The 26662-nt window shown below is 42.3% G+C and overlaps 1 protein-coding gene across 1 annotated transcript; it reads left to right on the forward strand.

Annotated features, from left to right (window-relative positions):
- Window positions 1–20779: 20779 nt before the first annotated feature.
- Window positions 20780–24661, forward strand: AKAIN1 (A-kinase anchor inhibitor 1). Its single transcript, XM_087819302.1, has 2 exons — window positions 20780–20816; window positions 24468–24661. The coding sequence occupies exons 1-2, from the start codon at window positions 20780–20782 to the stop codon at window positions 24659–24661; spliced, it is 231 nt and encodes a 76-aa protein (XP_087675428.1).
- Window positions 24662–26662: the final 2001 nt, after the last annotated feature.

Consider the following 26662-nt stretch of genomic DNA (forward strand, 5'->3'; position numbering starts at 1 on the left):
ACCAAAAAACAAAAAACAAACACAAGGCCCTTCTGAATGTGGGGCTATGTGTGACAGCACTAGTCGCATGCCTGTGAAGGTGGCCTTGGCACTGACATCTATTTGCTAGATGCTAGGAGTTGCTGCTGAACATCCCACAGTACCAGCACAGACCCCACATAAAAGGCACTGCTGGAAAGGTTAGTGTTCTGTCTCTGAAGAGCATCTGAGGCCTGCACAAAGCCAGTTCTCTCCTTTTTTGAAGAGTTGTTCCCATGGTGGGGCCGGCTCTGTATTCCACAATGTCATGGTCACTCCACCCGAGACAACCACTTCCTGCTCTTTGAGGCTCCTTTACTCTACAGTGGTCAGGCCCCTCAGTACTTCATCTGAGTGGGCAGTTTTGCTTACTGCTCTTTGCTGTCAGTTTGCTGATGAGACCAGACAAGGTTTCCAGGGTGGATCTTGACATTACCTGGATGTGTTATGTGGACTTTAGGGTTTCTGTAGGCAGTATCCCTTTGAAAGGGAATCCTCATGGGCACTGCCGTTCCCACAGGGCAGGACATTAGGCCAGGTGGCCCTCAAGAGCTTGGACCTCCTTATGCAATAGTTCCCGGGGCGTCCTAGCCAGGCTGGATGATCTCCAACACCAGAGTCCCCGGCACTATTGCAACTTCCCTCTGAGTCTGAAAGTTAAAATAGAAATGTTTGTGGGAGAAAAATCTGGCTTGGATCTAGGAAACCTAGGGCAAGGAGCGAAGAGCAGATGTGGAATGAGTGTAGGGGGAGCGCTCTGGGCACATGCTCAGAGCATCTTCCTTGGATTTTGGTCTTCACGTGCCGGGAAGAGTGCTGAGGGTGGGTGAGCAAAGATCTCAGTGCAGAATTAATCCCCCAACCCCATTTTCTGGCTGGAATTCTACTTCTGGGTCTAACCACGCATAGCAGATGGTGGGGGGTGGGAATCCTACCAAAAAAGAACCAGGCGGGACAGGTGCTCGCATAGCACTTGCTTTTGCTGGTCACCACCATCACTGTGGTCAATGTCTAAGGATCAGCAATCCCTCTATGATTCTGTACTAGAGTTCAAGATGATTCTTTGAAACTCACCTCTGAAATCCCAGCATCTATAACAGAGCTTGGTTCATATTAATTAAATATTCATTAGGCAAACATTATGCGCCAGACCTGGATTAGTGCTAAACCAGCATGAGCCCTGTCCTTAGGGGGTTTAGCATGATTAGGTACAGAGACTAGAAAAACACTGGCCAGTTGTATTGACTGTGTTTTCTCCTCCAAAGAAAAAGGCATAATTTTATTCCAACTAGAATATAACAGAAGTCAACCCCTCCTTTCTGATCTGGCTAACAGTAAAGTTGCCAGCTGCTGTTGTTGGGTTTTCATGCCACTGACTGGCTGTTCTTCTTTTTGGACATGGGGAAAATGTCGTTCTCTTGAATCAACGATTTGGAAAACAAAATATATAAAGACATTGGGAAAGCTGCAAAATATAATACAATAAACACAAAAACACTACCTACAATGTCCCAAATTTGATAATTTCTTTTGTTTGATTCTACAAAAGGCTTTCAGCAATTGTGCTCATGTAGTTCCGAGAAAATTCACATTATGCATCAGTGTTATGGTCAGTGAAAGCAAGTCTCTCCTGGGAAAGGATCTGAGCATTATCATGATTAGTAATAATTAGAATGGTTTATTAAGCTCTTTATTTTGCACATAATAATATCAATTTGCAGGATTGTAATGAATGATTAAATCATTTTTAACCAGCTGTGAATTGAGACATTTCTCATGCATTATACCTCAATGTTTAAATAAGACTTTTTACCAAATCATTTATCTTGCTTTAAAATAGCTAATTATGCTATAAACTTTAAAACAGAAAGTGTAATTTAGATACTGCCCTTATTTTCTTCCATCATGACTCTTTTTCTGTGGCAAGACTCTGATCTTTATAGTCTTAATATGTTCCTCAGAGGGAGTTTCGTAGATATGGTATAAATAAATTGAGTCAGGCTCCTTAGAAATTGCTTCTCCCAGCAGTAACATTTCAATTTCTTATATTCTTGGGAAGTATAAATAGAAGAGCCTAAGAAAAGCTCTCTTCTGATATAAGGTTTTGTTTTTCCTAAAATGTTGTTATCAATCATCTTAGCCTTTGATAGCATGATTTCTTGGGGCAAAGTACATATAATTATATACAAATTATATAAAATATACAATATATTAAATAATTTGGTTAGATAAGATGCACTGTGAAGTATCGCAAGGAATAAATAGGGCTACGAATCAAGGACTAATCATTCTTTCAATAATTGCTTATTAAATGGAAGTAGAGCATAGAGTCTAAGGGCTCAGCCTCTGGAATTTGACTGCCTGGGTTCCAATTCTGCTTACACGCTGTGTGGCCTTAGGCAACTTACATAGCCTCTCTCTGCCTCAGTTTCCTTGTGTGTGCAATGAGGATAAGACACTACTAACCTGTTCAAGTTACCTGTTCCTACATAACAAGCCACCCCAAAGCTTACTGGCTTAGCAACATGGCACCATATATTTTGGTCACGAATCTTCAGCTTTGGGCGGGGCTGCGCGACAGGGTTAGCTTGTCTCTGCTCCACTTGGCATCAGCAGGAATTACTTGAATGCTGGGGGCTGAAATCATCTGAAGGTGGGTTCAGTTTTGTAACTGATGGTTGATTCTGGCTGTTAGATAAGATCTTCACTGGGTGCTATTGGTTGGAACACCTGTAAGTAGCCTCTCTATGTGGCTGGGTCTTCTTACAGCGTGATGGCTGGGTTCTAAGATGACTATCCCAAGGGAGAAAAAGCCAGGTGGAATCTGTATGCCTATCCTTGGAAGTCCCTTCTACCATATTCTATTAATGTAGGCAGTCACACATGCTAACACAACTTCAAGGGAAAGGGAAATAGACTTCCTCTCTCTCTCTCTCTCTCTCTCTCTCTCTCTCTCTTTCTCTCTCTCTCTCTCTCTCTTTGTTAATCATCACCCAAGGGTATTTTTTTCCATTGACTTTTTAGAGAGAGTGGAAGGGACAGGGAGAGACAGAGAGAGAGAAACATCGATTCAAGAGAGCCTGCAACCAATGCATGTGCCCTTGACCGGAACTGAACCCGAGACCCTTCAGTCTGCAGGCCGATGCTCCAACCACTGATACAAACTGGCCAGGGTGATGAGTGATATAAGATTCTGAAGACATGGGACAAAAGAGTGCTATGGCTATTTTTGGAAATACAAGTTTCTACTTAATATTTTTTTTATGATTAAATGAGTCAATTCATACATAATATGTTTAAATATGAGTGTGATATTGTTATTATTGAAAATGTAAAATGTGCTAGGGGACTGTACAGATTCTCCCATTAGCAGACTCAGAATTCTAGAGTTGCCAATCCAACCTCTAATTTAAACATAGGGAATGGAAACCCAGAGGTTAACTTGCTCAATCATCCAGTGAACAGACTGGGGCCATGAGGCCAAAATTATGAGGGCATGTTACTTAAGGTCAGACTCTGAAGTGTGGAAATTTACAGAGCTGGAAATCATGGAAATAGACCTCTAAATAGTTAATTAAGTCAGGTAATGAGTGCTATGTCTCCAGAGATCCTTGGAACCTTATTTGAATATAGACCCGATTATAAAAGGAACAGGTCTTTTCTCTAACTTGTAGGATATTTGTGTTCAGTTGTAAAGTTGTTTCTTTACTTTGTAGTTAATTGGATCAGATTAAATTCTGTCCAAATTGCTAGTGCCACATATTTACCACATAATGCACAATAAGCACAATTTTTGTTAAAAATTAGAATATTTTTAATATCCCAAGTGTGTGAATTGGTAATACAGAATGTGTTGCAGTCTTGTATACAAATATTATTGTACTCAATGTAAAATTTTAGGTGGTTACAGTTAATAGAACTTTAGGCCAGTACAGGACTGAGTGGCTGTAGGTGGAGTCACTGTAATTGCTGGGCAGTAGCTATGATGGTATATGGTCAATTCACCAGGTTTTCATGAGAGTATATTCCTTTCTTTTCTAGAGAATTATGTATGTAGTTTATTATAAAGTGTTATATTTTTGCCATCCCTACTGTGACTTTCACCCAACCCTCACGTGATGATTAATTCTGTATCAACTTCTCCAGGCAATGGTGACCAGATTTTAGTCAAACACTAGTCTAGATGTTGCTGGGAAAGTATTTTTTAGGTGCAATTAACATTTAAATCAGTAGACTTTGAGTATAGCAAATAACCCTCCATAATATGAATGGGCCTCATCTAATCAGTAGAAGGCCTTAAAAGAAAAGACCAAGGTTCCCTGAAGAAAAAAGGATTCTTTCTCCAGACTCTCTTTGGACTCAAGGCTGCAATGTCAACTCTTCCCTGAGTCTCCAGCTTCCTGCCTGCCCTACAGATTTCAGACTTGCCAGCCCCCACAATCATGTGAGCTAATCCTTAAAATCTCTCTCCCTGCCCCCTTCCTCTCCCTCTCCCTCCTCCATCATCTCCATCTCCACCTCCACCTCCACCTCCATCTCCTTCTCAACCTCCATCATATCCATTTTCATCTCCATCTCTAACTTTCTCTATCTATACCTCCAACTTATTGGTTCTATCTCTCTGGGGAACACTGAGTAATATCCCTCCTTTAGATCTCTTATGTAATCCCCCAACTTTAAAAAAATAATTACCTCATGAAGAGATGAGCACCTGTTTATTATTCATGTCATCCAAATACCACATTTCTAGGCAGTCTAGATTTGGAGGCAAAAATCATAAGGAAGTGTTCACAGTACGACAGAGATACAAAAAATTGGCAATAGGTTTCAAGATAAAATAGCATTTCAAACAATATATATGGAAACAGTGTGGTAACAAGGAAGAGTGGGCCTGGGTTTTGGAATTGGGCAGCTTGGATTTGAACTGTGATCTGCAACCTAACTGGTTGTGTTACCACTGAAAATATACTTAACATTTCTGAGCTCGGGTTTTTCTCATCTGTGAAACAGGGGAAATAATATCTACTTTTTGGTGGGTAGTAGGTAATGTAGGTGCTCAATCAATGGTGGCTGCTTTGGTTATTAAGAAAGGCTGCATTAGGGCAATGGCAAAGTAAGGAGGTGGGCAGTGGCTATGCTCAGAGCTCTGCTCAGTAATTTCTTTCAAGTTAGTCTCCTCCCTCTACTTCACCCAACTGTGCGGTGCAGACTGCTCATTCCCATCGAGATCTGAATGATAAATAACAACACACATTGTTACCCATTTTGGGTAAAAGGACTTAAGAAAAAGCAAAAGTGACAAAATTCTGGCATTAACCACAAGGTAGGGGAAGCCAGGTTCAGATTGGGTTGGAGAGCATGGGAAGGAAGGTGGTGTCCTCTGCAGTCAGCTGTGAGCGTGGTCCTATCCGTCTGCCTGCCTATAGGGAAACCAGCACTACTTCCTAAGGGTGTTTAGAGGAATAAATGAGATAATTTGTGAAATGTTCTTGCTGTGCCAGGAACCTAGCAAGTGTTCATTAAAGGTCAGCTGGAAACAGTAGCAGCAGCAGCAGCCATTTATACAGAGATTGGCAGAAGGCACTTCAGGTGGGGTAAGGGTATGAAAGAAAACCACATGGGGAGATCAGCGTGGTGTGTATTCTTGTGCCAACTGCGCTATAGATAAAAAACTTTGCGCTGTGAGAAGTAAAATATTTAAGGCAGAGCCAAGACAGTGTCATAAAACTCAAAACACTGTTATATGGATATTATTACCCTGTTTGGCAATGGCTTATGAAAATCTGTCCTGTAAAACATCACTTGTGTTGCAAACTCAATTGTTTTAAACTCTTAATAGGATGTTATTTCCTGGTATTTCTGCAAAGTTGACAACATTGTGTAAAAGAGTCCTGATGTTATGTTGGTATCTACCTTGACCCACATGACTCGGGTAATTGCTGACTGGTCTAGGCTATAACGATGGTTCCATTCCTATTGCCAGTGACTGGCTCAGGAATGGCCATACGACCATGGAGATGAGAGAGGAAGCCTGAGGGTTGAGATGTGTGTGGAGGGGGGTGGGAAAGGAGGGAGGCGTCTAGTGAAAACACTCCTAGAGCTTAGAACAGTCACAAGCAAGGAGTCCATGTTCTGTTTTTCGAGGATGTGATGCCTGGATCTATTGCTGCCATTTTGTGGACATGAGGGAGAGAATAGCCATCATTTTATTATTATTATTGGCTTACTTTTGCCTGGGGAGAAAGGCATACTATCATTTAGAAAATTCTGGATGAGGGTAGTTTTTATTCTGAAAAAGGAGGGCGAATGCATATTACTGTTGCCTCTGACACTCTGCCCGTGTTGAGTCCTGCTTCTTCTGTGTCCACAATACAGCAGATTCTGATCCCAGAGTCTCTGTTCTCTTAGGCGGACTGAGTCCCACTTTCTTGGAAGTCCTCTTATAGCCCATTCCAGGCTGTGGCTTTTTCTGACTATTTCCCACGTCTACTCAATCCTATGCTGTCTTTCTTCCAGAAATCTATAGATCTCTCTTCATTGGTGCCCTCTGTTCCATTTTTTTTCTTTTCATGGCTGTGGGCTTATTCCTTTTTGTATTTTTATACATTGGAAGGTGCACAAGTTAATACTTGTACTTAGTTGATCATTATGACTATTTCTTTTGTAAATTGTGCATTATAATTAACTCATATTTATATTAGGGTTATTACCCATTTGAAAAACTGCTCTACATGTTAAGATAAACCCTCCTCACATATATAGCAAATATTTTTCCCAGTTTATTGCCTTTTAAAAATTATTGTGTTTTACTTTATGTACTGAAGATTTTATTGTAGCGTAGTAAATTTTATCAGTCTTCTTTGTGGACATTTGTGACAATTAGTGCTGTGATGGACTTTTTCTCCCCAACGTCAGATATATCCTCACCATATATTTTTTGAGTCTCCTTTCCTCCCTTTCTTCCCTTTTCCTTTCTTTTAGGACTCAAATGTGTTGAATTTAATTAATAACATTCCTCAGTTCGTGGCATGCCACCATCGCTGGTCATGCAGAGTCCCTGTTTGTCATTTTATTTTTTTTGTTCTTTCATTTTCAGCTTCAGTGCCATTTCTCTCCAGCCATTTACATTTATTCCGGCATATCTAGTGCATGTTCTTTATTTTAAAAAACATTCACCATTTTTTCTCCATCTGGAGTTAGAGATTTAAAAAATTTAAAAGACATTTAATTTTCTCAGTACCTTTTCCTGCTCATTTGAACTATCATTTCCACCAAATGCGAGGTACCAGCCTGTCTAACCTGTTCCATTTATCCCTCTGTCTGTTTTTGTGCTAGGATCACATTGTCTTCATTATTATAGAATTTTAAAACCATTTTACTTTGCAGGAATGACAATCACATGTAATGTTCTTTCTGAATCATTCAATTCTTTTCCTTTTTAAACATGGCCTAGGGGGACCGCTCTTTAATAATTAGCACATCTATATATGTTAGCAGAGCCAACTGCTAGTCCCCAAGCCAGTTGCATGCAGTGTTTTGCGGATGGTGAAAACATTATGGAAGATGGGACTGTAGGAGCAGAAGCATATTTAAAAGAAGTGCCTGTAACTGGTTCAAAGGAAGCCGATGCTCACGTGTTTTTGTGAACCCTGGTTTAGAGTTACTCAGGAATCCTACTGGGATGAGCATCCTTGGAGCCTTAAATTTGCTTTGTCAACTGGTGAGAAAACAATTTCAGATGTCATTTTGAGCACTGATGAAATAGGAGCCAAGAATGAAGTCAGGCTGGGATCCCCCTTCCGTCCAGGTGGAGCGGCCTATCTGGGATTGATTTTTATCAACAGCTTTCGTCTGTTTTGCATGTTTACCTTGGGATGTGGTTTGAATATGGTTCTTATTCCGTGAATATGTGGAAATATTGTGCTGGTCCTGAGAATAGGACCTGGGGACACAGAATGGGGCCTTGTTCTCTGAAGCAGCCCTGAACAGAGGTTCCATGTGCTCGGTGAGAGGGACTGAAGAAAGGGAGAAAGAGCAGAGTGGAGACTTTTTCCACGCCTCCTGAGGCAAAGCGAGAGGGGGACAGGGGCAGCTCACTAGTGCCTGAAGAATCAAATTTATTAACTTGGAAAAATAAAAACTCTAGCGATTCATGTGGCGAAAACAGCAAAATCCAAATGTAGTGCTATAAGATGTGAGCATTTTCATTTCTACAACAATGAATTGGGGGGCGGGACTTACAGAGGACCCCCTGGCGCTCAGGTAATCTGTTATTTAATTCAGGAAACCTACTCCCTAATAGATGCTTATAATCTTTCTGGGTACTGCCTATGTTTTAAGTAATTTGCAAAATCAGATAGTTTAAAAGCTATGAAACTAATAGCTTATCACAATAATTGTAAGTACATTTTAGAACATTGGGTATTAGAGGAATTTTTCTTTTTAGAAAAGGAAGCTTGAAGCCAGCCAGGTCAAGTGAATTGTCAGAGTTACTTGGCAGGTTAGCGTGCAGCTGGCTGCAAGTCCAGGCTTTCGTCTAAGCCCAGTGTGGATTCTGCCATCTGGGAACCGCAGGCTGCTTTCTGTGGGGACCGCTGGCCAAGGCCGTGTGGAGCGCTGTGTGGAGAAGGTCCCTGAGGGTTAGCCGAGCTCACTCTTAACCAGTGACATGAAGGCTTGGCAGTGCTTAGAGAGGAGTGGTGGGACCTGAGGCCTGCATCTGCTCTTCCTGTGTGACACCTTTCTCTTACTTAGAGAGACCACTGTAGCTATTCTTAGCTTATCTTGGAAGGATTCCACTTAGGCCCTACTGGGCGGGAGGGTAAAGCTGACCTTCTACCTGACTTAAGGACAACGTGGAGGTAGCAAAAGGCCCAGATCAGAACACTTCGCATTCCAGCTTTCTTCAAAAAGTTTCATTTCTGCTTTATTTGAAAACTGGGGGTGACCCCAGAGTGTTGTTATTCTCATACTGACTTTAGGGTTTAAGTTCATGCTACAGTTACAGAGAGGAGACAGCCCAGGATGCGAAGCTCTTTGCCCTGGCCGCTGTTATTTTTGACCTCACTCATCATTTCCTACCACCCTTGGAGTGTCGACAGGTATCTGCCGAGCAGGCCTCGGTGTCTCTAATTATGAGCTGATTGTGGACTAGAACCGGCAGCTGGTGGCCCATTTTATCTGCTTTTACAGGCGCCAGTTACGCCTTGGGTGACATCTCCCTGGATAAACAGAACACACAGGTTGAAACATTTTGATAGGGCGTCTTAATGTTTGCTGGGTTCATCTTTCTTTTCTAATGGGCACTTGCACTAAACCATATTTCCCCAGTTAGTCTTCATGCTCTACGAACTATTCGGATGGCAGCTGGGAGTAAACATAAGCGACGCCAGTTGTGTACAGCCAGTAAAAAATGAATTGAAAATTATTCAACTAATGGGCTAGAAAGGTAAAAACTGACTCAAATAATTTTGTTATCTTCAGACATAATGGAATAAAAGTTACTGGTTTTTACTCCAACTATTTAATATCCATCCAAAAAGACCGGCGAAGCGGCCCTTTCCCTTACCCGTCACTGCTGGGACTGCGTACTGCGCCGAATTGTATGTTACATATGGGTGACATAAATGTCACGAGCTGTCCTTTTTATAAAGGGTGACTTTAATATACTATGTATGATGCATAGGGCAGGCAGTGTAAATGTTTTCAAATGTTGTGGTGAAGCTTTGTCACGCTGCTTACCTTCAGCCACCCCTTTCCCTGTGACCATGGGGACACACTGGAGAAGCTTACATGGCTGAGAGGTGCTGTGTGCACTGCTGGCAGGGAGCGGGGCCTTTCGGGGAGGCCCAGATCGTGTGACCGTGACCTTCTTAACTCTGTGTGAAATAGAGTTTATTGGATTAGAGACAATAAAGTTGAAGTTAGATACACATTTTCTACTTGCTTGTTCCAGAGGCATTTTTTTTTTCAGTGAATGAAGAATTGATTTGATAAAATAAATACAAAATTGTCATATACGTGCAATCCACTGGCAACTCTAAATTGTGTTAAGCCTACCTCAAGTCACGAGCAGCGCACCGCTTATCCCTGCGTTCACTGAACTCTAGCCTGTTAGAGCAAATGAGCTCCGTAGTAACAGTGGGCTCTAACATAGTATATTTTTTGTCCTTCATCATCTTTCTATGAATTAATTTATTGCTCCCCCTGGGATAAAATGATTTTATATCAAGTTATTTCCACATGCATTTTAAATTCAAAGATGAGTTGGGTTTTATTTTCACTGTCCTTTTTTTTCACCTTGCTCTAGATTTTCTGCACACAGAGACAATTTTCCAAATATAGGTACAATATTTGCCTATGACATATTTTCAAATGTGTGATGATATTTCCTGTTCATCTGGTAGAATTACAGCCCCCCAGTTTTCTAAAAAGGGATAATTGTTGTGCCATTGAATTTTAAAAATAAACTGCCCAGTACATTACACGACTCACATAAGTATACCAGATGGATCATATTGTTCAGTCTTCTGAACACACATACTAATAATATTATCTGCTAGCATTTCTTTTCCACCGTTGTAAATGTTCTACCTGTTAATGCTTCATGAGATTTGAAAGTGTATCTTTTAATTTTCTTACTTCCTGGAATTATCTTTAATCCACACAAGTACTGAAATAAATGGCTTAAAGGCTGCCAAGAAGACAACATGACTTTAACATACAAAGAATTAAAAGCGTATATACGAAAGAAAGCTTTTGCACAGATAGGAACTTCTAATTTGAGGATATTTCTGGCCATGAATGCCTTCAGTCTCACAACAAAGTAGAATTTGAATGTTTTCCACTTGATTTATCTCCGTCTTTCCATGATCCAAAAACCATAAGAAGCAGTTCCATTTCCCCTCAACAAAAGGTGGTTTCTTATATTGTCCACGAACCTGAGTCCTTCGACAGATTTAACCATAATGAAAGAAGAAAACTCTGAAAATGATACTAATCTCCATAACCCTGGGTTGAGACCTAGACAGGGAGTAGATGAAGTAACAGTCAGAGTTTTAAAATTAATGGTTAAAACCTTGCTGAAGATGAATGGCTGATTAGTGTTTCCTGCAGGACAGAACCAATTAGGCCATTAGCTAATTCAGTAAATGGAGAAGGCGCTCCTTGCACTTTGGGGCCTGAATCATTTGCTTGATTCCCATTAATTACATAAACTGTAAAGTGGTCACTTAGCTACTGATTTTCCTCATGCTCTGTGGGTATAGACTGCAGGTGAGTTTTAAAAACAGGGTGGCCCATCTGAAACCTGCATCAGAAGTACCCACAGTCACGGCTAAATATGTACAGTAGCTTCCTGAGCCTCATCGCGCACAGTCTTCATTGTAACTATTGGCCCTAGGTGGTTCTTATGATGCCAGATTTTGAGAACCACAAACCAACCAGATGCTCAACGACCTGCCTGAGGGCTGTTACTAAGGTCCAACCTTTCCTGTAACAGATCATCCTCTTTATCACTTTTCCCTTTGTTCTCTGCTGTCTACCACCTGTGCGGTGATGGGTGAGCCCTTTCCTCTTTAGACCCCTAGTAGTAGTGCTGATGTCAGTGCTTTCTAAAGAGAAATGTGTGTGAAATGAGAATTTAGAATTCATGGGATTATATATATAATTATATATATGTAATGTGTGTATCACATTCAACATCTCACAGCATTTGAATATTTCTTATAATTTTTATACACATATTTATCCTATGAGATGTGCCTTGGAAGGATTTACTATTGTGATTTGAAAGATGAGTGAAAGTAGGCTAGGAGGTTAAAAGGCTTGCTCCTAGAACCGTATTATATCCTGTGTCTTCCATGAACATCTTGAAGACCAGGAAATGTGAATTATCTCAATATCCCTAATGCCTAGCACGTTGCCTGGACATAGTTGATGCTAAATAAATGTTTGAATGACTCCATGTATCATTTATCTCCTCTGGCAGGCCCAGCCCTCTAGGGCAAGGGCAGAGAGAGCACTCAGAGCAGGAGAGTTAACTAGATTGCTGTGAATCCTGATATGGGGATCAGGGGATGAGCTCCATCTGTCACAGAGGATATCAGTAGCCTTAGCTGGTGTTGCTCAGTAGTTAGAGCATCAGTCTGTGCACCAAAGGGTTATGGGTTCGATTTCCATTCAAGGGCACATACCTGGGTTATAGGTTCGATCTCCAGCCCCAGTCAGGGCATGTGCAGGAGGCAACCAATTGATGTGTCTCTCTCACATTGATGTTCTCTCTCTCTCTCTCTCTCGCTCTCACTCTCTCCCTCTTCCTCCCCCCTCCCCCCCTTCCACTCTCTCTAAAAAAATCAATGGGAAAAAATATCCTCTGGTGAGAATAAAAAAAAGAGAATATTTCAATGTAAACTTCTGCATCTTAAACTGGTGTTTTGTATAATTAATTTATATGTACTCTAGTTTGCTTGCTAGAAGCTTTTTAAGGCACTATCGACAATTAGATGCATGCAATTTAATTTTAATTTGTATCCTTAAAGATACTGTTTCTTCGCCCCCCCTCCCCCGCCTCCATCTCTCTCCTTCCCTTCCTTATTTCTTTTTCCATGTCTGATTCTTAGGGCAAATGCTCAGGACACTGGATGTGCTCTGACTTGGAGTTTGGATGCTGGCAGCCAAAGCTCCCTGAGACACAGGGTGAAACACGTGACATTGCCCTCCTGTCTCATAGCTCTGATGAACACTTCTAAAGTCTGGGTTTATTTTCCTTCAGCTTCTTTTGCCTTCTGAAATATCACTGGGGGAAAAACAAACCCATAAAACATCTGATCGTGTTCTTCACTTCCTTTTCTATTTCCAGCCACCTGTTCTCTTTTTCTAATTAACCCCAACACAGTAAAGGAGCCAAGATTTCTCATGGTTATGTAAAGAAGGTGTAATAAAAGAGAAGCCTTATGCACGAGAATTCTGCCTAAGGAAACTCCTGGTTGAAGATGGAGTTTTGTATTTCTTTGTCCAATTTGTAGATGCAGCAATGGGGACATGTCTGCTCATTCCTCTGATTTAAAAAATACATCAAACGCTTTCACGTGGTTATGTGAGAAAGCCGAGGCCTGTGCAGGTGACCTCACAGGGCCCAGAGAGTCACACGCGGGGCCTCTAGGACAGGGCCCTTTTCAGCGCAGGCTGATGGCCTCTGAGAGTCAGCGGGACCTGATTCATTACATGCCGATGTGTGCAGGTTCAGAGAGTATAAATTATAAAGGCATGGAGAGTGTTTCCATGGCAAACGGTTGGCTGATGGAACAAAACCACCTGGGAACCTCACTGGGCCTAAGGGAAGGGGGCTTGTCTTCACACTGCCTTGTTCTGAAAAGTGTTTGAAACCCAGGGGAGAGAGCTAAGAACCGACCACCAGAGGGGCTGATAGAGAAAGGAGACAACCAGGAAGAGAGGAAATGGGAGACACAAACTTAGTGTAAAATGTCAAAAATGGTAATTGGCCTAGTTATACGCAGCCTAGAAAACAGAGCAGCCTGTCCGATAGTCTCGCTCCAGTGTGCTTTCTGCAGTTTTTCACACGGAGGACCTGGGCTAGTGCCAGAGAGCATCTCTTCAGCTGTCCCCGCCTGGGCTCGAACTCTCATTGCGGCCAAGCAGCTGAGGAGGCCGAGGGCAGGAAATGAATGGGAGCGGGGAGAGGGAAGGAAGGAAGGAAGAAGGGGCTGAAAAGTGGAAACTGGAAAGCCAGTGCAGCAGTCATTCGTCAGACAAATGCTGAGTGTCCACTGGGAGCCAGTGCTGTGCTCGGTCCTGGGACAGAGTGGTGAGTAAGACTGACAGGGCCTCGGGAGCTCATGCTCTCACGAGGAGAGATGCACAGTAAGCACCGGCCATGCTGAGAGTCGCATGTGGGACATGCTGGGTTCATTTCTGACAGCTGCACATTCATTCCCTCTTGATGGGAGACTTTCATATTTTATGGTACTTAAAACTGAGAAATCGTAGGTATCCTATCCTTCCTGATCTGGCCTAGCTTGTGCAAACCTGGGACACTGAGGCATTTAATAAACGTTTCACGCGTGGCTAGGAGTTGAGGGTGGGGTTTGAGGATAGCTGGTGGAAAGCTTCTTCCACACCATGCCTGGCTGCTTCCTGCTTCCCATCATTAGGAAATACTTTAAAACACCTGCCTGATTTTTATTGCTTCTGCATCTCCAGCCTGGTGTGGGAGCAGGAAAGAGCCTGGGAGCCATGGAGCTGTTGCAAGGGACAGGGATGCCATGTTTCACCACACCCCTGTGTGGTTGGAATATGCAGTCTTCCCCAACTCCTGCAGTTTTCAAATGTACATGGAGGCTGTTGTGATTAATACCACTCAAATTTACCTAAAAGCATTACTGAGTTCATAGCCTCTTTTTGTCATTGTGTCATGAGGGCAGAGGTGAAATATTTTGACATTACAAAGCAGTCATTTTCAAAAGGTGGGAACCTCTCGTTCAAGGAGAGTAGAAAAGGTTTTACTTCATGTCAGAGCACAGTCTCCTCCTGAGATTCTTGCTATGTGCTCACATCCTCCGGGGACGATGGCTTGCCTTTGAGACACTGTTTGGTGGAATTTTAGGCGTGTACCTTCTGATGACTTGTCACAGCTGGGATCGGATTCATTCTTTAGCAGAAGAATAATGGTTGTGAAGCCTGTGCTGTTCATTTTAGGGAGGACAGCAGGAGAGGATTTTTGTTTTTTAAGCATTTATTTAAAATCACTCAAAAACCTAATATCGATTCCTTTCTCCCTCCCTCCTTCTGTCCTTCCTTCCTTCCCTCCCTTTCTATAGTGGGTAGGAGGGGAGAGCATGTGGCTAGTTTTGCCTAGGAACTCAGAATGTTTCGTTAAATATTTAAAAGATATTAACTATTTTGGTCAAGCAATTTTCATCTGAATTGAAGCAGGAAACTTCTGGACTGTATTTCCAGCTGCTCTAGAACTCTTGGAAGGACATATCTGTAAATGGCCTACTTGAGTTTTTGTGGTCAGAAAATACCATGATCTGCTAGTTGTTCTAAGTGTGTTTGATAAGTTAAAACCACACCCGTGTTTCATGAGGATTTCAAAGATTTTCCCTATACCAGCACACACATTTACACACTGACACATCCACACATTCACACACATCCACTCACACATTTGCATACACACAGAAAACCACACACACACACACACACACACACACACACACACACACACACACACACACACACACACACACACACACTCTACACTACACTACCTGCCTCAGGAATCAGGGCAGCCAGCTTTCTGCCAAAGGACGTCCTGGCCCTGAGTCTGCGGCAACCCTAGGAGTGGCCACCAAGGGGCAGCAGAGGCTGCAGAGCCAGGCAGGGGTGCAGCTGGGGAGAGGGTGGATGGCCGCAGAGCCTCTGAGGGTGGAGGCAGTGTCTGGGGGTAAAGACCTGGCTCTGAGGGTAGGAAGAGTATGTGTTCCCCAGGGTTCCAAGGTTTGTTCTGCGTTCTACTCAGGTCTAATATGGTCACTAATGCACAGGCTCACAGGAGGCCTACATTGTCTGTTGCCTAAATACCTGAATTCCAGATTTCCAGACTCTCCTTTCTGGCATATTCCTGGAGCAGGATCACAGGAGCCTGCACTTTGGGCCAGCCAGGTTTGTTTGGTGGCTCTGGGAGGGGAAGGTGGCACTGGGTGATGCGGCCACTCTGAAGAAGTGAGCTGGTTAGAGAAGGTGAGGAGATGGGCAATGGCTGTCACAAAGGTGGCTGAGCCTCACCCCCACCCCACCCCCTGTTGTTTGATATGGAAAATGGGCATTTTGTCTGTCTTGTGTAAAGTGTCACGCACACCCTAGTTTCAGGACAAGTTCTTGGTTTCCCCTTTTCTCTGATTGCCATTCCTAAATCCTTCCTTCATGGAAATTCTGGATCTGCTACTGAGAGCAAGAAAGCAGGAAATGGGGAGGAGTTTGATTTCCAGAGTCTCTCAGGATGAAAGGAGAAAAACCTGTAGATAAATTTTGTAGAAACCTGTGTAGTCGTCAAAACATCCTTTTGGGTCTCTCTGAACTTGTTTTTATTTTTTTTAGAGAGAGAGGAAGAGAGAGGGAGACAGAAAGAGAGAAACACCGATGTGAGAGAGAACCATCGGTCGGCTGCCTCCTGCACACTCACACCAGGATCGAGATGGCTACTGGGGCTTATGACATGACCAGGAATCGAACCAGCGACCCCCCAGTGCACACGATGAAGCCCAACCACTGAGCCACACCAGCCAGGGCTCACAACCCAGTCTTGATTGACTTGTTATCTAAGTGTTTAGAAAATTAAATACTTAAAGCATTTCCAAGATAGCATTTTCCTCCCTCAACTTCCTCAAATGAAAAGCCTTTTTCCTTGTGCATTTGTGTGTGTGTGTGCGTGCGCGTGTGGTGTTTCCACGACAAAACCCACTTACTTTAGCGTAGCCTGATTTATCAAATTTTTCCTTGATGGTTGTTGCTTCATTTTCTCTTGTGCGTGATTTAATCTCCTGTGGTTTTGTATAGTAACATGCTGTGCAGGCTGCAGCAGTAGGCTCTGCTACACAATCTAAGTGTGTAGTTGGCTATGCCATCTAGGTTTCTGTAAGTCACTCTACAATGCTTGCAAAAAGACAAAATTACCCAGTGACGCTTTTCTCAGATCATATCCCCATCAAGTGGTGCATGACTATACCACAGCTTTACACCTGGTATTGAAAGCTGCTAAATTAGTTCCTCCCTAATTGTTGTTCTTTTTCAAAATTACCTTTGCTTTTCTTGGCCAAAATACTCAGATTTGATTTTTAGATTCAATTTGTCTTTTCCTTTCCAAGCTTTATTAGGACTATTCCTTACAGATTTCCTAAACATAACGTGTTGCAGCGCAGCTGGACAGAATAAGTTAAATCGTGTTCTTAAGCAATGCAGTGGCTCTGGAAGGTGAAAGCTTTCTGGGACACCATGAGTCGGTGCGTCACGTCTGTCCTGCCTCCCGAGGCCAGAGAAAGAATTCCCTTGCTTTTCCCCTTTGGCTTTTCCAAATTTCATCAGTCTTTCAAGGCCTGCTCTAAATCCTTCTTGGCTCCACCTTGATTACATAACTCTCCTCAGATTTCTCCAGTTACCCTGTGTGGCACAGATTTGATGATACAATGCAGAAATACTCTCAGAAAAAGACCAAGTGCTCCCAGCCTCCCAGGCCCTGTGCTGGGTGGGCTGGCCTCCTTCCCACAGCATCTCCAGTCCCCCTCCTCCACTGGGCACCCAGCTGGTCAGGCTGCCCTCAGTTCCCTACAGGGCTCTGCTCCTAACACTTCAGGGGATAGGGTTTGATCTTCCTGCCTGATGTGTTCTTCCCTCCCTGCTTCTACCACCTTCCTCTTATTGATTAATGCCTTGTCAACCTGTAAGTCCCTTGGTTGGGCTTCCTTCCCTGCCCCCCATGCTAGGTCAGTTCTTTAAATGTGCTCCCTGTGCCCCTTCACAGCTGGTGTCACAGCTCAAAATTATAAACCTGTGCGATTATTTAACACCTTACTCTTCCATTAGATTGTAAACTCTAGTAAGGCAGGGTCCATGACTGTTTTGTTCAATATTTTCAAATCTAATACCCAGCCTAGTGTTTATTGTATAGTAAGTGCTCTGTAAAAGCCTTAGGAACAAATGCATGAATGAATGAAACATTTTGGCCTGGTGGCCTATGTAACTCTCCACCAATACCCTGCACATAGATGCTCAATAAATCTCTTTCTGGTCCATCACATCTTGTTCTATAGGACGTTTTAATGAAGAGTCTGTAGAGTTCATGACGGTAGCTTGCCACATTCTGAAAGGATGGGCCTGAAAGGTGATTCTCCATGTCCTGCATCTGATTGGATAGGGGTGGCGGTGGTAATAGTGGGACATCACTCAAATATAACTGAGAAGTGTCTGATACCTGCCAATACCTGTCTTGGCCTCTGTGTCTCAAATCTACCTTTTGGAAACCCTAAAATGCTGCTTCTGAGTTGGTTATGGTAAAGGGGCTGCAGCATGGCCTGGTGGGTTTAGCAGCCAGCTGGAAACTCAGAGGCTGTGACTTTCTGTCGCTAGGAAGTCACATAACTTTAGCTTGCTCAGTGGCAGAGCAGGGCAGCCAGGATGGCTTCCTTAGCTAACGACGTAGATAAATGAGATCTAACATCCGGTCCTTCATGAAAAATTCCTGTAGTTACAGAGCTGGAAAATAGACTATCATTCTATTAATTAAGGGACCAGAGTGAGTTCTTGTTCTCTGTGTTCTGTAGGCTAGTCCTTGATGAATGATGATACCGTCTTCATGGTCTCAAGCAATCAGCGGGAGATCAAAATATGCTCTATGGTTGCCATGAGCAGCACTGTGGATTGGAGAGTGTGGGCAGGTGGTGGTGGCGGAGCTCTGCCCTGCCCTGATAGGGACTTCAGTATGCCATTTGCATATTTAATGTCCCAGTGGGGAGAGGGAAGTGATAGAGACAGTGTTTATGACAAAACCTCTGCCACATTCTCTGTGTGACCAAGAGAAAATCACTAATCGGATTCTGCCTCACGGTGGGAACACTGACCTTTTCTAAAACCCACCTCACTGGGATATAATAGGGCTAATGTAATAGAGTCAAGTCACACCTATGTTCTTAGGGAAAAAACAATGTAAATTTTTATCAGGGGAATCTTCCTGTGGTCTCCAGAAGCAGGATTTTAATGGATGGAAATAAGGAATTAAGACCAATTATTAACCACATTGCAGTTGAGTTTCTCAGACACTTTCCACTGGGCTGGTGAGAAGGGCATGTGGAACAGCAGGCTGGGGGGGTGGGGAGCATGGAGCTCAGGGGAGTCTGTGGAAGGCTGGCCCATGGGCTGGGCTGGGTGTCACAGGGAAGCATGACCACAGGGATGCTGGAGTGTGTGTGGTGTTGGGTGGGGAAAGGAGGGCAATGATTTGAGGTGGAAAGACACAGAATGCAAATTTAGTTACATCACATTCTTGACTTCAGTATATTTATATTGGGCATTTAGAGTTTAAAGCTAATTAATTCAATTCATCATGTTTTGTGAAATGCCAAAATGATTTTGTAAATGCTAATTAGGCTGGAGAACATTTGCATCATTTAAAACTAGGCAATTGGCCACCTATGGCATGTAGGTGATTTATTAATTTCAAATAAATGTGGTGCATATAAGTAAATGGCAAAATGCAGGATTTCTGCGGCTGGCTCTGCCTTCTGTTGGGTTGTAATGTACTTCTGCACACTGTACTTATATTAAGAGTCTCCACTAGGATGTTTTCAAATACCCTTTGCTTTTAAGTGAATGTCATAGGAGCACCAGTCAGTTATTACAGTGGATGAAACCAATCAATGCTTGGTCTGCCCAGAGTTCCTTGTCAAGGCAGGGCCTGGGTGGCTTCTTCCTCCTAAGTAGTTGTGTTCTTACCTCTTGATCCAACCTCTCAGGCCACAGCTGACGGCCACACTGAGCCACAGGCATTCAGTCTGTGGCTGGCCTAAGAGCTTGTCTGTCCTCTTTGGGAAAATGTCTACTCAGGTTCTTTTGCCCATTTTTAATTGGAGTGTCCATTTTTAATTTTAATTGGATTATTTGTTTTTCTGTAATTGAGTTTTATAAGTTCTTTATATATTTTGAGTATTAAACCTATCAGATATATGATTTTCAAATATTTTGACCCATTCTTTATGTTTCCTTTTTATTTAGCTGGTAGTTCCTTTTGCAGTGCAGAAGCTTTTGAGTTTTATGTAGTCCTACTTGTTTATTTTTTATTTTGTTGCTTGTGCTTTACCTGTCATATCCCAAAAATTGTTGCTGAGACCTATGTCAGGCACCTTTTTTCCTTTTTTTTTTTTTTTTAGGAGTTTATGGTTTTATATTAAGTCTTTAATTCATTTTACGTTAATTTTTGTGAGTGATGTAAAATATGGGTGGTTTTATTCTTTTATGTGTACACATCCAGTTTTCCAACACCATTTATTAAAGAAGACTGGCTTTTCTTCATGGAGTATTCTTGGCTCCCTTGTCAAATACTAATTGACTTTATGTTTTGGTTTATTTCTGGGCTCTTCATTCTGTTCCTTTGGTCTATGTGTCAGTTTTTATGCCTGTACCATACTCCTTAGGTTACTGTAACTTTATAATGTAGCTTGAAATCAGCAAGTGTGATGCCTTGTGCTTTCAGAGTCTTTTGTGGTTCTGCATATAACTTTTTTTTTCTTTTATTGTCTAAGCGCTCTCGGTGGCTTTCACCGTCAACTTCACCCCTCCCTTTCTCTGTTCCTCCTAGTTGCCACTCTTCTTGTCCCACACCCTCCACTGTAGGTAGGTATTTATGACTCAAAGTAGAGCAGTAATGAGAACAGTGAGGGTTGAACCAGCCTTACAAGTCGCCAAAGAGACCCTCCTGACACAGCTTGGCACAGAATGCCTTTGACTTTTTAATCAATTTATCATCATAATGGATAAATACGGACATGACACTTTAACTCAAATATTAGGCCACAGCTAAATTTAGAGTAGATTTTCTTTCCTGTCTTTATAATTAAGGAACCAGCTTACTCTTATCCCTGCATCTTTCTTCCTCCATCCAAAGACAGAGAAATAGCTGCGCCACAGGGACTTTTAGACTGAAAACGTATCTGGTTTGGCAAAGATACCCCTTCCAAGGGCAAGCAGAAACATGTTCGACTTCGTCCACACACTCATGCTGTCCAGTGGTGCGTAGAGCTCTCTGAGGATCGGATGTGGCCAGCTGCACGTACACACTCTCCCTTTTTAATTGGGCCTTGACCCTTGCATGGAAGTGATTTAAAAAATCCTTAATGGTGTCAGGTGTGATTCCCAGTCAGGGCATGTACCCAGGCTGCGGGTTCGATCCCTGGTCTGGATGTGTATGGGAGGCAACTGATCGATGTTTCTCTGTTTCTCTCTCACATCAGTGTCTCTCTCTGTCTCTTTCTCTCCACCTCCTCTCGCTAAAAATCAATTAAAAAAATCCTTAACTGCTTCTTTTTTTTAGCATTAGATCTCCCCAAGTTTTAGTAGGGCATATGGCAGCCCAGCTTGAGACTATATTTCCTAGCCTCCCATGTGGCTAGATCGACCGCCACATGACTCAGTTTCCCCCAATAGAAAGAGAGCAGAGTGATGTTTGCCACCTTCTGTGGCAATTCTTTAGGAGGAGATTGCTTGCCCTCCATTTTCTCTTTGGCTACGTTCCAGCCCCAAATGGCATATTAGTTAACCAGCTCCACTCACGCAGTTGAGGGCAGTAGAGTAGGAAATGGTAGAGCAGTAAGGTGGAAGGAAGCAGAGTCCCTAGATAACCTGATGGGGCAGAGCCAGCTGCATGCTGGGCTACCTCTGAGCTGTTATGTGAGAGAGCAATAACCATCTCTCCCTTGAGGGAGCTGCTCTAGTTTTGAGTTTCTCTGTTATAATAGCCTAATGTGTACCCCAACCAGTACACAAAGGTGGACACTTACATGCTCATGAACTATACTAAGTGCCCAGTGGTGGTTAGGTCACTTAATTCTTTAGCAATCATCCTAAAATATGTACTACCTGCCCATTTTATAGATGTGTAAATAATCTTGGAGAGGCAAGGTGACTTGCCCAAGATCACACAACTGTAAGTGTCAGAAAGAACTTGAACTCAGCTCTGAAGTACTTTAAAATACCCATTTTTAATAGCTGTGCCCTCGTGGCTCTTAATATTACTATTCACTATTTTTCTATAGAGAATATAAATATTTTTAAAATTTATCTTTATTGTTAAAAGTATTACAGGTGTCCTTGTTTTTTCCCCATCGACCCCTCCTACCCCGCCCAGCCTCAGGCCTTCACCACACTATTGTCTGTGTCCATGGTTCATGCATATATGCATATAAGTTCTCTGGTTAATCTCTTACCGCCCACCCGCCCACCCCCACCTTCCCTCTGAGATTTGTCAGTCTCTACAGAGAATATTAAGTATTCTTCTCTGTTGCTTTAACGTTTCAGACTGTTACACATGGTAGCCCTGGACTCCTTCTCTGCTCAGTTTGGTGTAGATTGCTGATTTTATCCTGCCTTTTTTTGGGCAGGGGGAGGAAAATGAGTATTGTTTTCTAGTTTTGAATAGAGTCATCTTGGCTTTTTTATTAGACTATAAATCCCTCAGGAGATGGTGCTAATGACACAAATGTTGAATAAATGACAATTACTTGTCTAAAGGGATAAGAGCTCTCTGGTCTTCCAGAATGACTCAATGTTCTCCAGTGTGATCTTCTCATGGGTGTATATATTCTGTTGTTCATGAATCAATCCTGGTGAAAACCACCCTTCCCCATTTAAATACATTTGCGTGGTAGCAGAGTATTTAAAAGAGGGAATATCTGAACAGATGATTCTGAACGAAGAATGCTGCCCATTTTATTTGTTGCTATAAATATGAGCAGGTGGAATTTAAAATTTTCACGATTGCACTTTAGTTAAATGTTAGATTCATGATCATTCTGCTGTGTATGAGTTAGTAGTAAGTTTGCTGCATAGTAAAAGAAAATCCAAAATAACACTGCCTTAAATAAGATATATATCTCTATCTCTCTATCTCTATCTCTATCTCTATTTCTCTCTCTCTCTCTCTCTCTCTATCTCTATTTCTCTATATCATCTGTATCTATATCTATATATCTATATCAAAACCTATATCTATATATCTGTCTATATCTATATCTATCTATCTATATCTATCTATCTATATTTTTTTCTAACATCGAAGAGGCCTAGACATGGAGAGCCAAGGACTAATATGGTTTAATATGGTCATTGGAATCTCAGACTCATTCTAATTTTTTCCTTCCAAATCCATGAGAATCCACTCTAAAGGTTCCCTCATGGTGAGCAAGAACCCCCTGTCATGATAACCATGTGTCAGAGCTGCAGGCAGCGGGATGGGGAGAGGGTAAAAGGCCTTTATCTGCCTGTTCCCTTTTAAAACCTTTTACAGAATTTTCACTAAACAAACTTCCACCCATTCCTTAGAACTTACCTATACCTAGTTCCATAGCTGGCCAAATAAATTAAGGTTTTATCTTGTTTTTAACTAAGGAAGAAGAGGAAGAATCAATCAATGTTGGGTAGATTGCCTTGTCTTCTAGTTAGGGAACTCCCACCATTCCAGATCAGGGGCTGGCAAACTATGGCCCACGGGCCAAATCTGGCCTGCAATGTGTTTCTTTTCTTTTCTTTTTCTTTTTTTCTTGTAAATAAAGAGTTACTGAAACAAAGCCATATGCATTCATTGATGTATTGTCTATGGCTGATTTCGTGACCCCACAGCAGAGTTGAGTGGTTTTCACAGAGGTCATATGGCCCCCAGCCCAAAATATTTCCTATCTGGTTCTCTATAGAAGAAGTTTGCCAACCCCTGATCTAGATCATGGAGGACCTATTCTGATGAATGAATGGCTATATTCCTTGGGATGCTATTATTGGAGCAAGGTTGAGTTTAATATGGATTCAGTAATAAGCTATTTTTCTTCAGCCCCAGTGAGCTCATATCTATTAGGCATATGTTTGGGTGCTAACAACATAAAATCTGACTAATGGTGGACTAAACAAAAAGGGGTTTATTTATCCCCCACATAAACAAGTCCAAAAGTACATGGTCCAGGGCTGGTGCAGATGCTCAATGATGCCTTTAAAACTGGACTCCTTTTTTCTCCCCAACTATGCCCGGAATGTTGGCTTTCATCTCTATGCTTATTGTCAGATGGCTGCAGCACCTAAAAGCATTACCTCTGGCCCGGCCGCCCGTGGCTCCAGGGTTGAGCATTGGCCTGTGATCCAGGCGATCGGGGTTCGATTCCCGGTCAGGGCACATGCCCGGGTTTTGGGCTCCATCCCCAGTCAGGGGTGTGCAGGAAGCAGCCGATCAAAGACTCTGATTGATGTTTCTCTCTCTCTCCCTCTCCTTTCCTCTCTCTGAAATCAATAAAGATATATTAAAATGAACAAAACCCCCACAACATTACGTCTGCATTCCAGGGGAGGTGCCAAGGGCCAAAGGTGTATGAGCTTGTCGTTTTCCAAAATCTTTCCCAGAGGTCTTCCCAGGACTGTGTCTTATTGCCTCTGTTAGCAGCAGAGGATTCTGGGATGGTGAGAATATAAATTGGGCGCATTACTGGAGCAAACAAATGCAGATCCTATTGGAAAGGGAGAAGGGGAGGCAGGAGTGGCATGTGCTCCTCATAATTAACTGGGCCACCCTCGTATGTTCTTAGAGTCTCACCTTCCCTTTCAACTTCCCTACCTGCCCCTTCCTGTCACAGTTCCTGAAGTTAACTTTGTTGTTTTCACCTCCCTTTCATATTTTTGTCTAGGCGAGAAACCTGGAAACGAGCCTGAGGAGGTGAAGCTGCAGAACGCCAGCAAACAGATTGTGCAGAATGCCATCCTGCAGGCCGTGCGGCAAGTCTCCCAGGAGAGCCGGCAGAGGGAAGAGAGAGGCAGTGACAACCGGGGCAGCTTTCAGCTGGGCGTGGGGCAGTTAACCAAGAAGCATGAAAAGAAGTAACGCAGTGGATTTGGCTCCTGTCATATGCTTGTCTTCCAGCCTTCCTCTTAGTATAGGATGCATCGCCAAAATGCTGCCAGTAACGCAAACCAAAGTGCCACTGGCACCTAGCAGCAGAATGAATCCGTGCTAGCCCTGGCTGAGAAGCACTGTTTTGAAAAAGTGCGTTAGATGGTTCTGTTTATATTAATGCAGTGCCTCTGAAACATCGTGGGGCCAAACATGACACTGGAATTGCAAAAGTAGTTTTGCAGCAGAATTTATTTTTAAAGTTCTTTTAAAAACATAATTCTGTCTTATTGACTTCTGCCTTTTCTGCCTTTTAGGCATTGTTTCTGTGAGTTTAACCAATAGTCCTTTTTGCTGTAATACTGAGTACAGTACTATGTTCATTATAGTTTTAAAAGCCTTGCTGGAAAGAGGAAAGAATGGAGTTTCAGTCACCTTCAGATATGGAATTGAAGGTAAATTAAGCAAAGGCAAATTCTAAGACCGTGTCCCTCATGGTCATAGGTGTATATTACTTTTATAAAAGGAGGAGTTTAGCTTTTTAAGAACTCAGTCTTTTAGTTTCAGTTGTTTGATAGTTCGTGTTTACTCTTTGTGCAAAAGCCCTTTGGAAATATTATGATTTATTTTTTCATCTCAAAATTATAATAGGACAAGTACATATATATGCACAAGTTGTCAAAGACTCAGTTCTTTAGCAGCTCCCAAAAAAGCAACAGGATGACGTCTGCCTCATTCCCACGTGGATAATGCAGAGCTTCCTGGAGTTTTTAGAGTCCCATTCCCTGGGGAAAGAAGAATTTGACCTGTGTAAAAAACCTTTTGGCTTCAGAGTACTGATGGCTACATTTAATAGTTTTTTTTAAAACAGCCAAGTATTTGCATATTAAGTATGACTGATACTAAGATGTATCTGTAAAATTCCAATGTAACATTTTCCAGAATGGATACTACTGATGATAGTACATGAATGAACACAGTCTCTTCTCAGCTCTGCTAGACTATCTCACACAATGCACAGATGGAATAAATTCACAGAAAGAATGGCTGTGGGAGAAAGCAGAGGGCTTGAAATGTAAATATGGTTTTGCGTAAATTTTTTTTTTAACAGAACTCATGACAATCAAAGAATGAGTTTAAGTTGAACTAAAGGCATATCATTGATGCGATATAATTGAACAGTGTAGATAGTAGGAATGAAGGTATTAAGGAAAATTATTCAGGAATATTCATAAGTGAAATATAAACTCAATGCTTGTAGTTTGAAAGTAGTCTGGCACTATGTCTGCTAAGCCTTCTGGATATAACCAACCTTGGATCTTGCTGTCATATGGCAGAAACACATAAACATGCTATCTTTCCTCTCTGGTGTGTCTGTACTAATATATTGGGGATCTTTGGAAATATCTGATTAACCTCTGTATCTAAATGCTATTTGTAAATAAAATGTATCCAACTTTCAAATATATTATCATTTTAAGCAAAAGTTTTCTATGTCTCACTGTTACGGTTCATCCTATATGTGGATCTTAACACTTATATGGCATCACGAGGTGTCCCAAGGCTGTTTTCCAAATTCCTAGATATCATGACCTGGGATGGTGCTTCTTTAATGGGCCTTCACTGTCTGAGGAAAGCTGGGGGATGATGGTTCTTGAGGCTTGAACAGGAAAGGACATTTGCTAAGAAGTGCCTGTTTGATCTCAAAAAGTAAGGTTCTGCAAAGTTGAGTGTCTTTCATGGTCTTTCTGAGATGGAAACAGAGATATGGGCTAGTTCTTGGAAAAAGAAAGTTAAGCAACCCCTGAACTCGATAGGTAGGTGCTATGTTGGCAGAATCCTAAGAAGCTCAGTCATAAAAATAAATACGTCTGTTACAGTTTTACTTGTATCTCAGCATAGAGTTATTGGATCCTAAAGGGGCCGACAGAATGTCATTTGACATAGGTTTAAGGTGGGCTTCCCCTGATTTTCATAAACCAGCACTCAGCG

Source organism: Miniopterus natalensis, chromosome 7 (genome assembly GCF_054644295.1).
Source record: "Miniopterus natalensis isolate mMinNat1 chromosome 7, mMinNat1.hap1, whole genome shotgun sequence".
Classification (NCBI taxonomy): Eukaryota; Metazoa; Chordata; class Mammalia; order Chiroptera; family Miniopteridae; genus Miniopterus; species Miniopterus natalensis.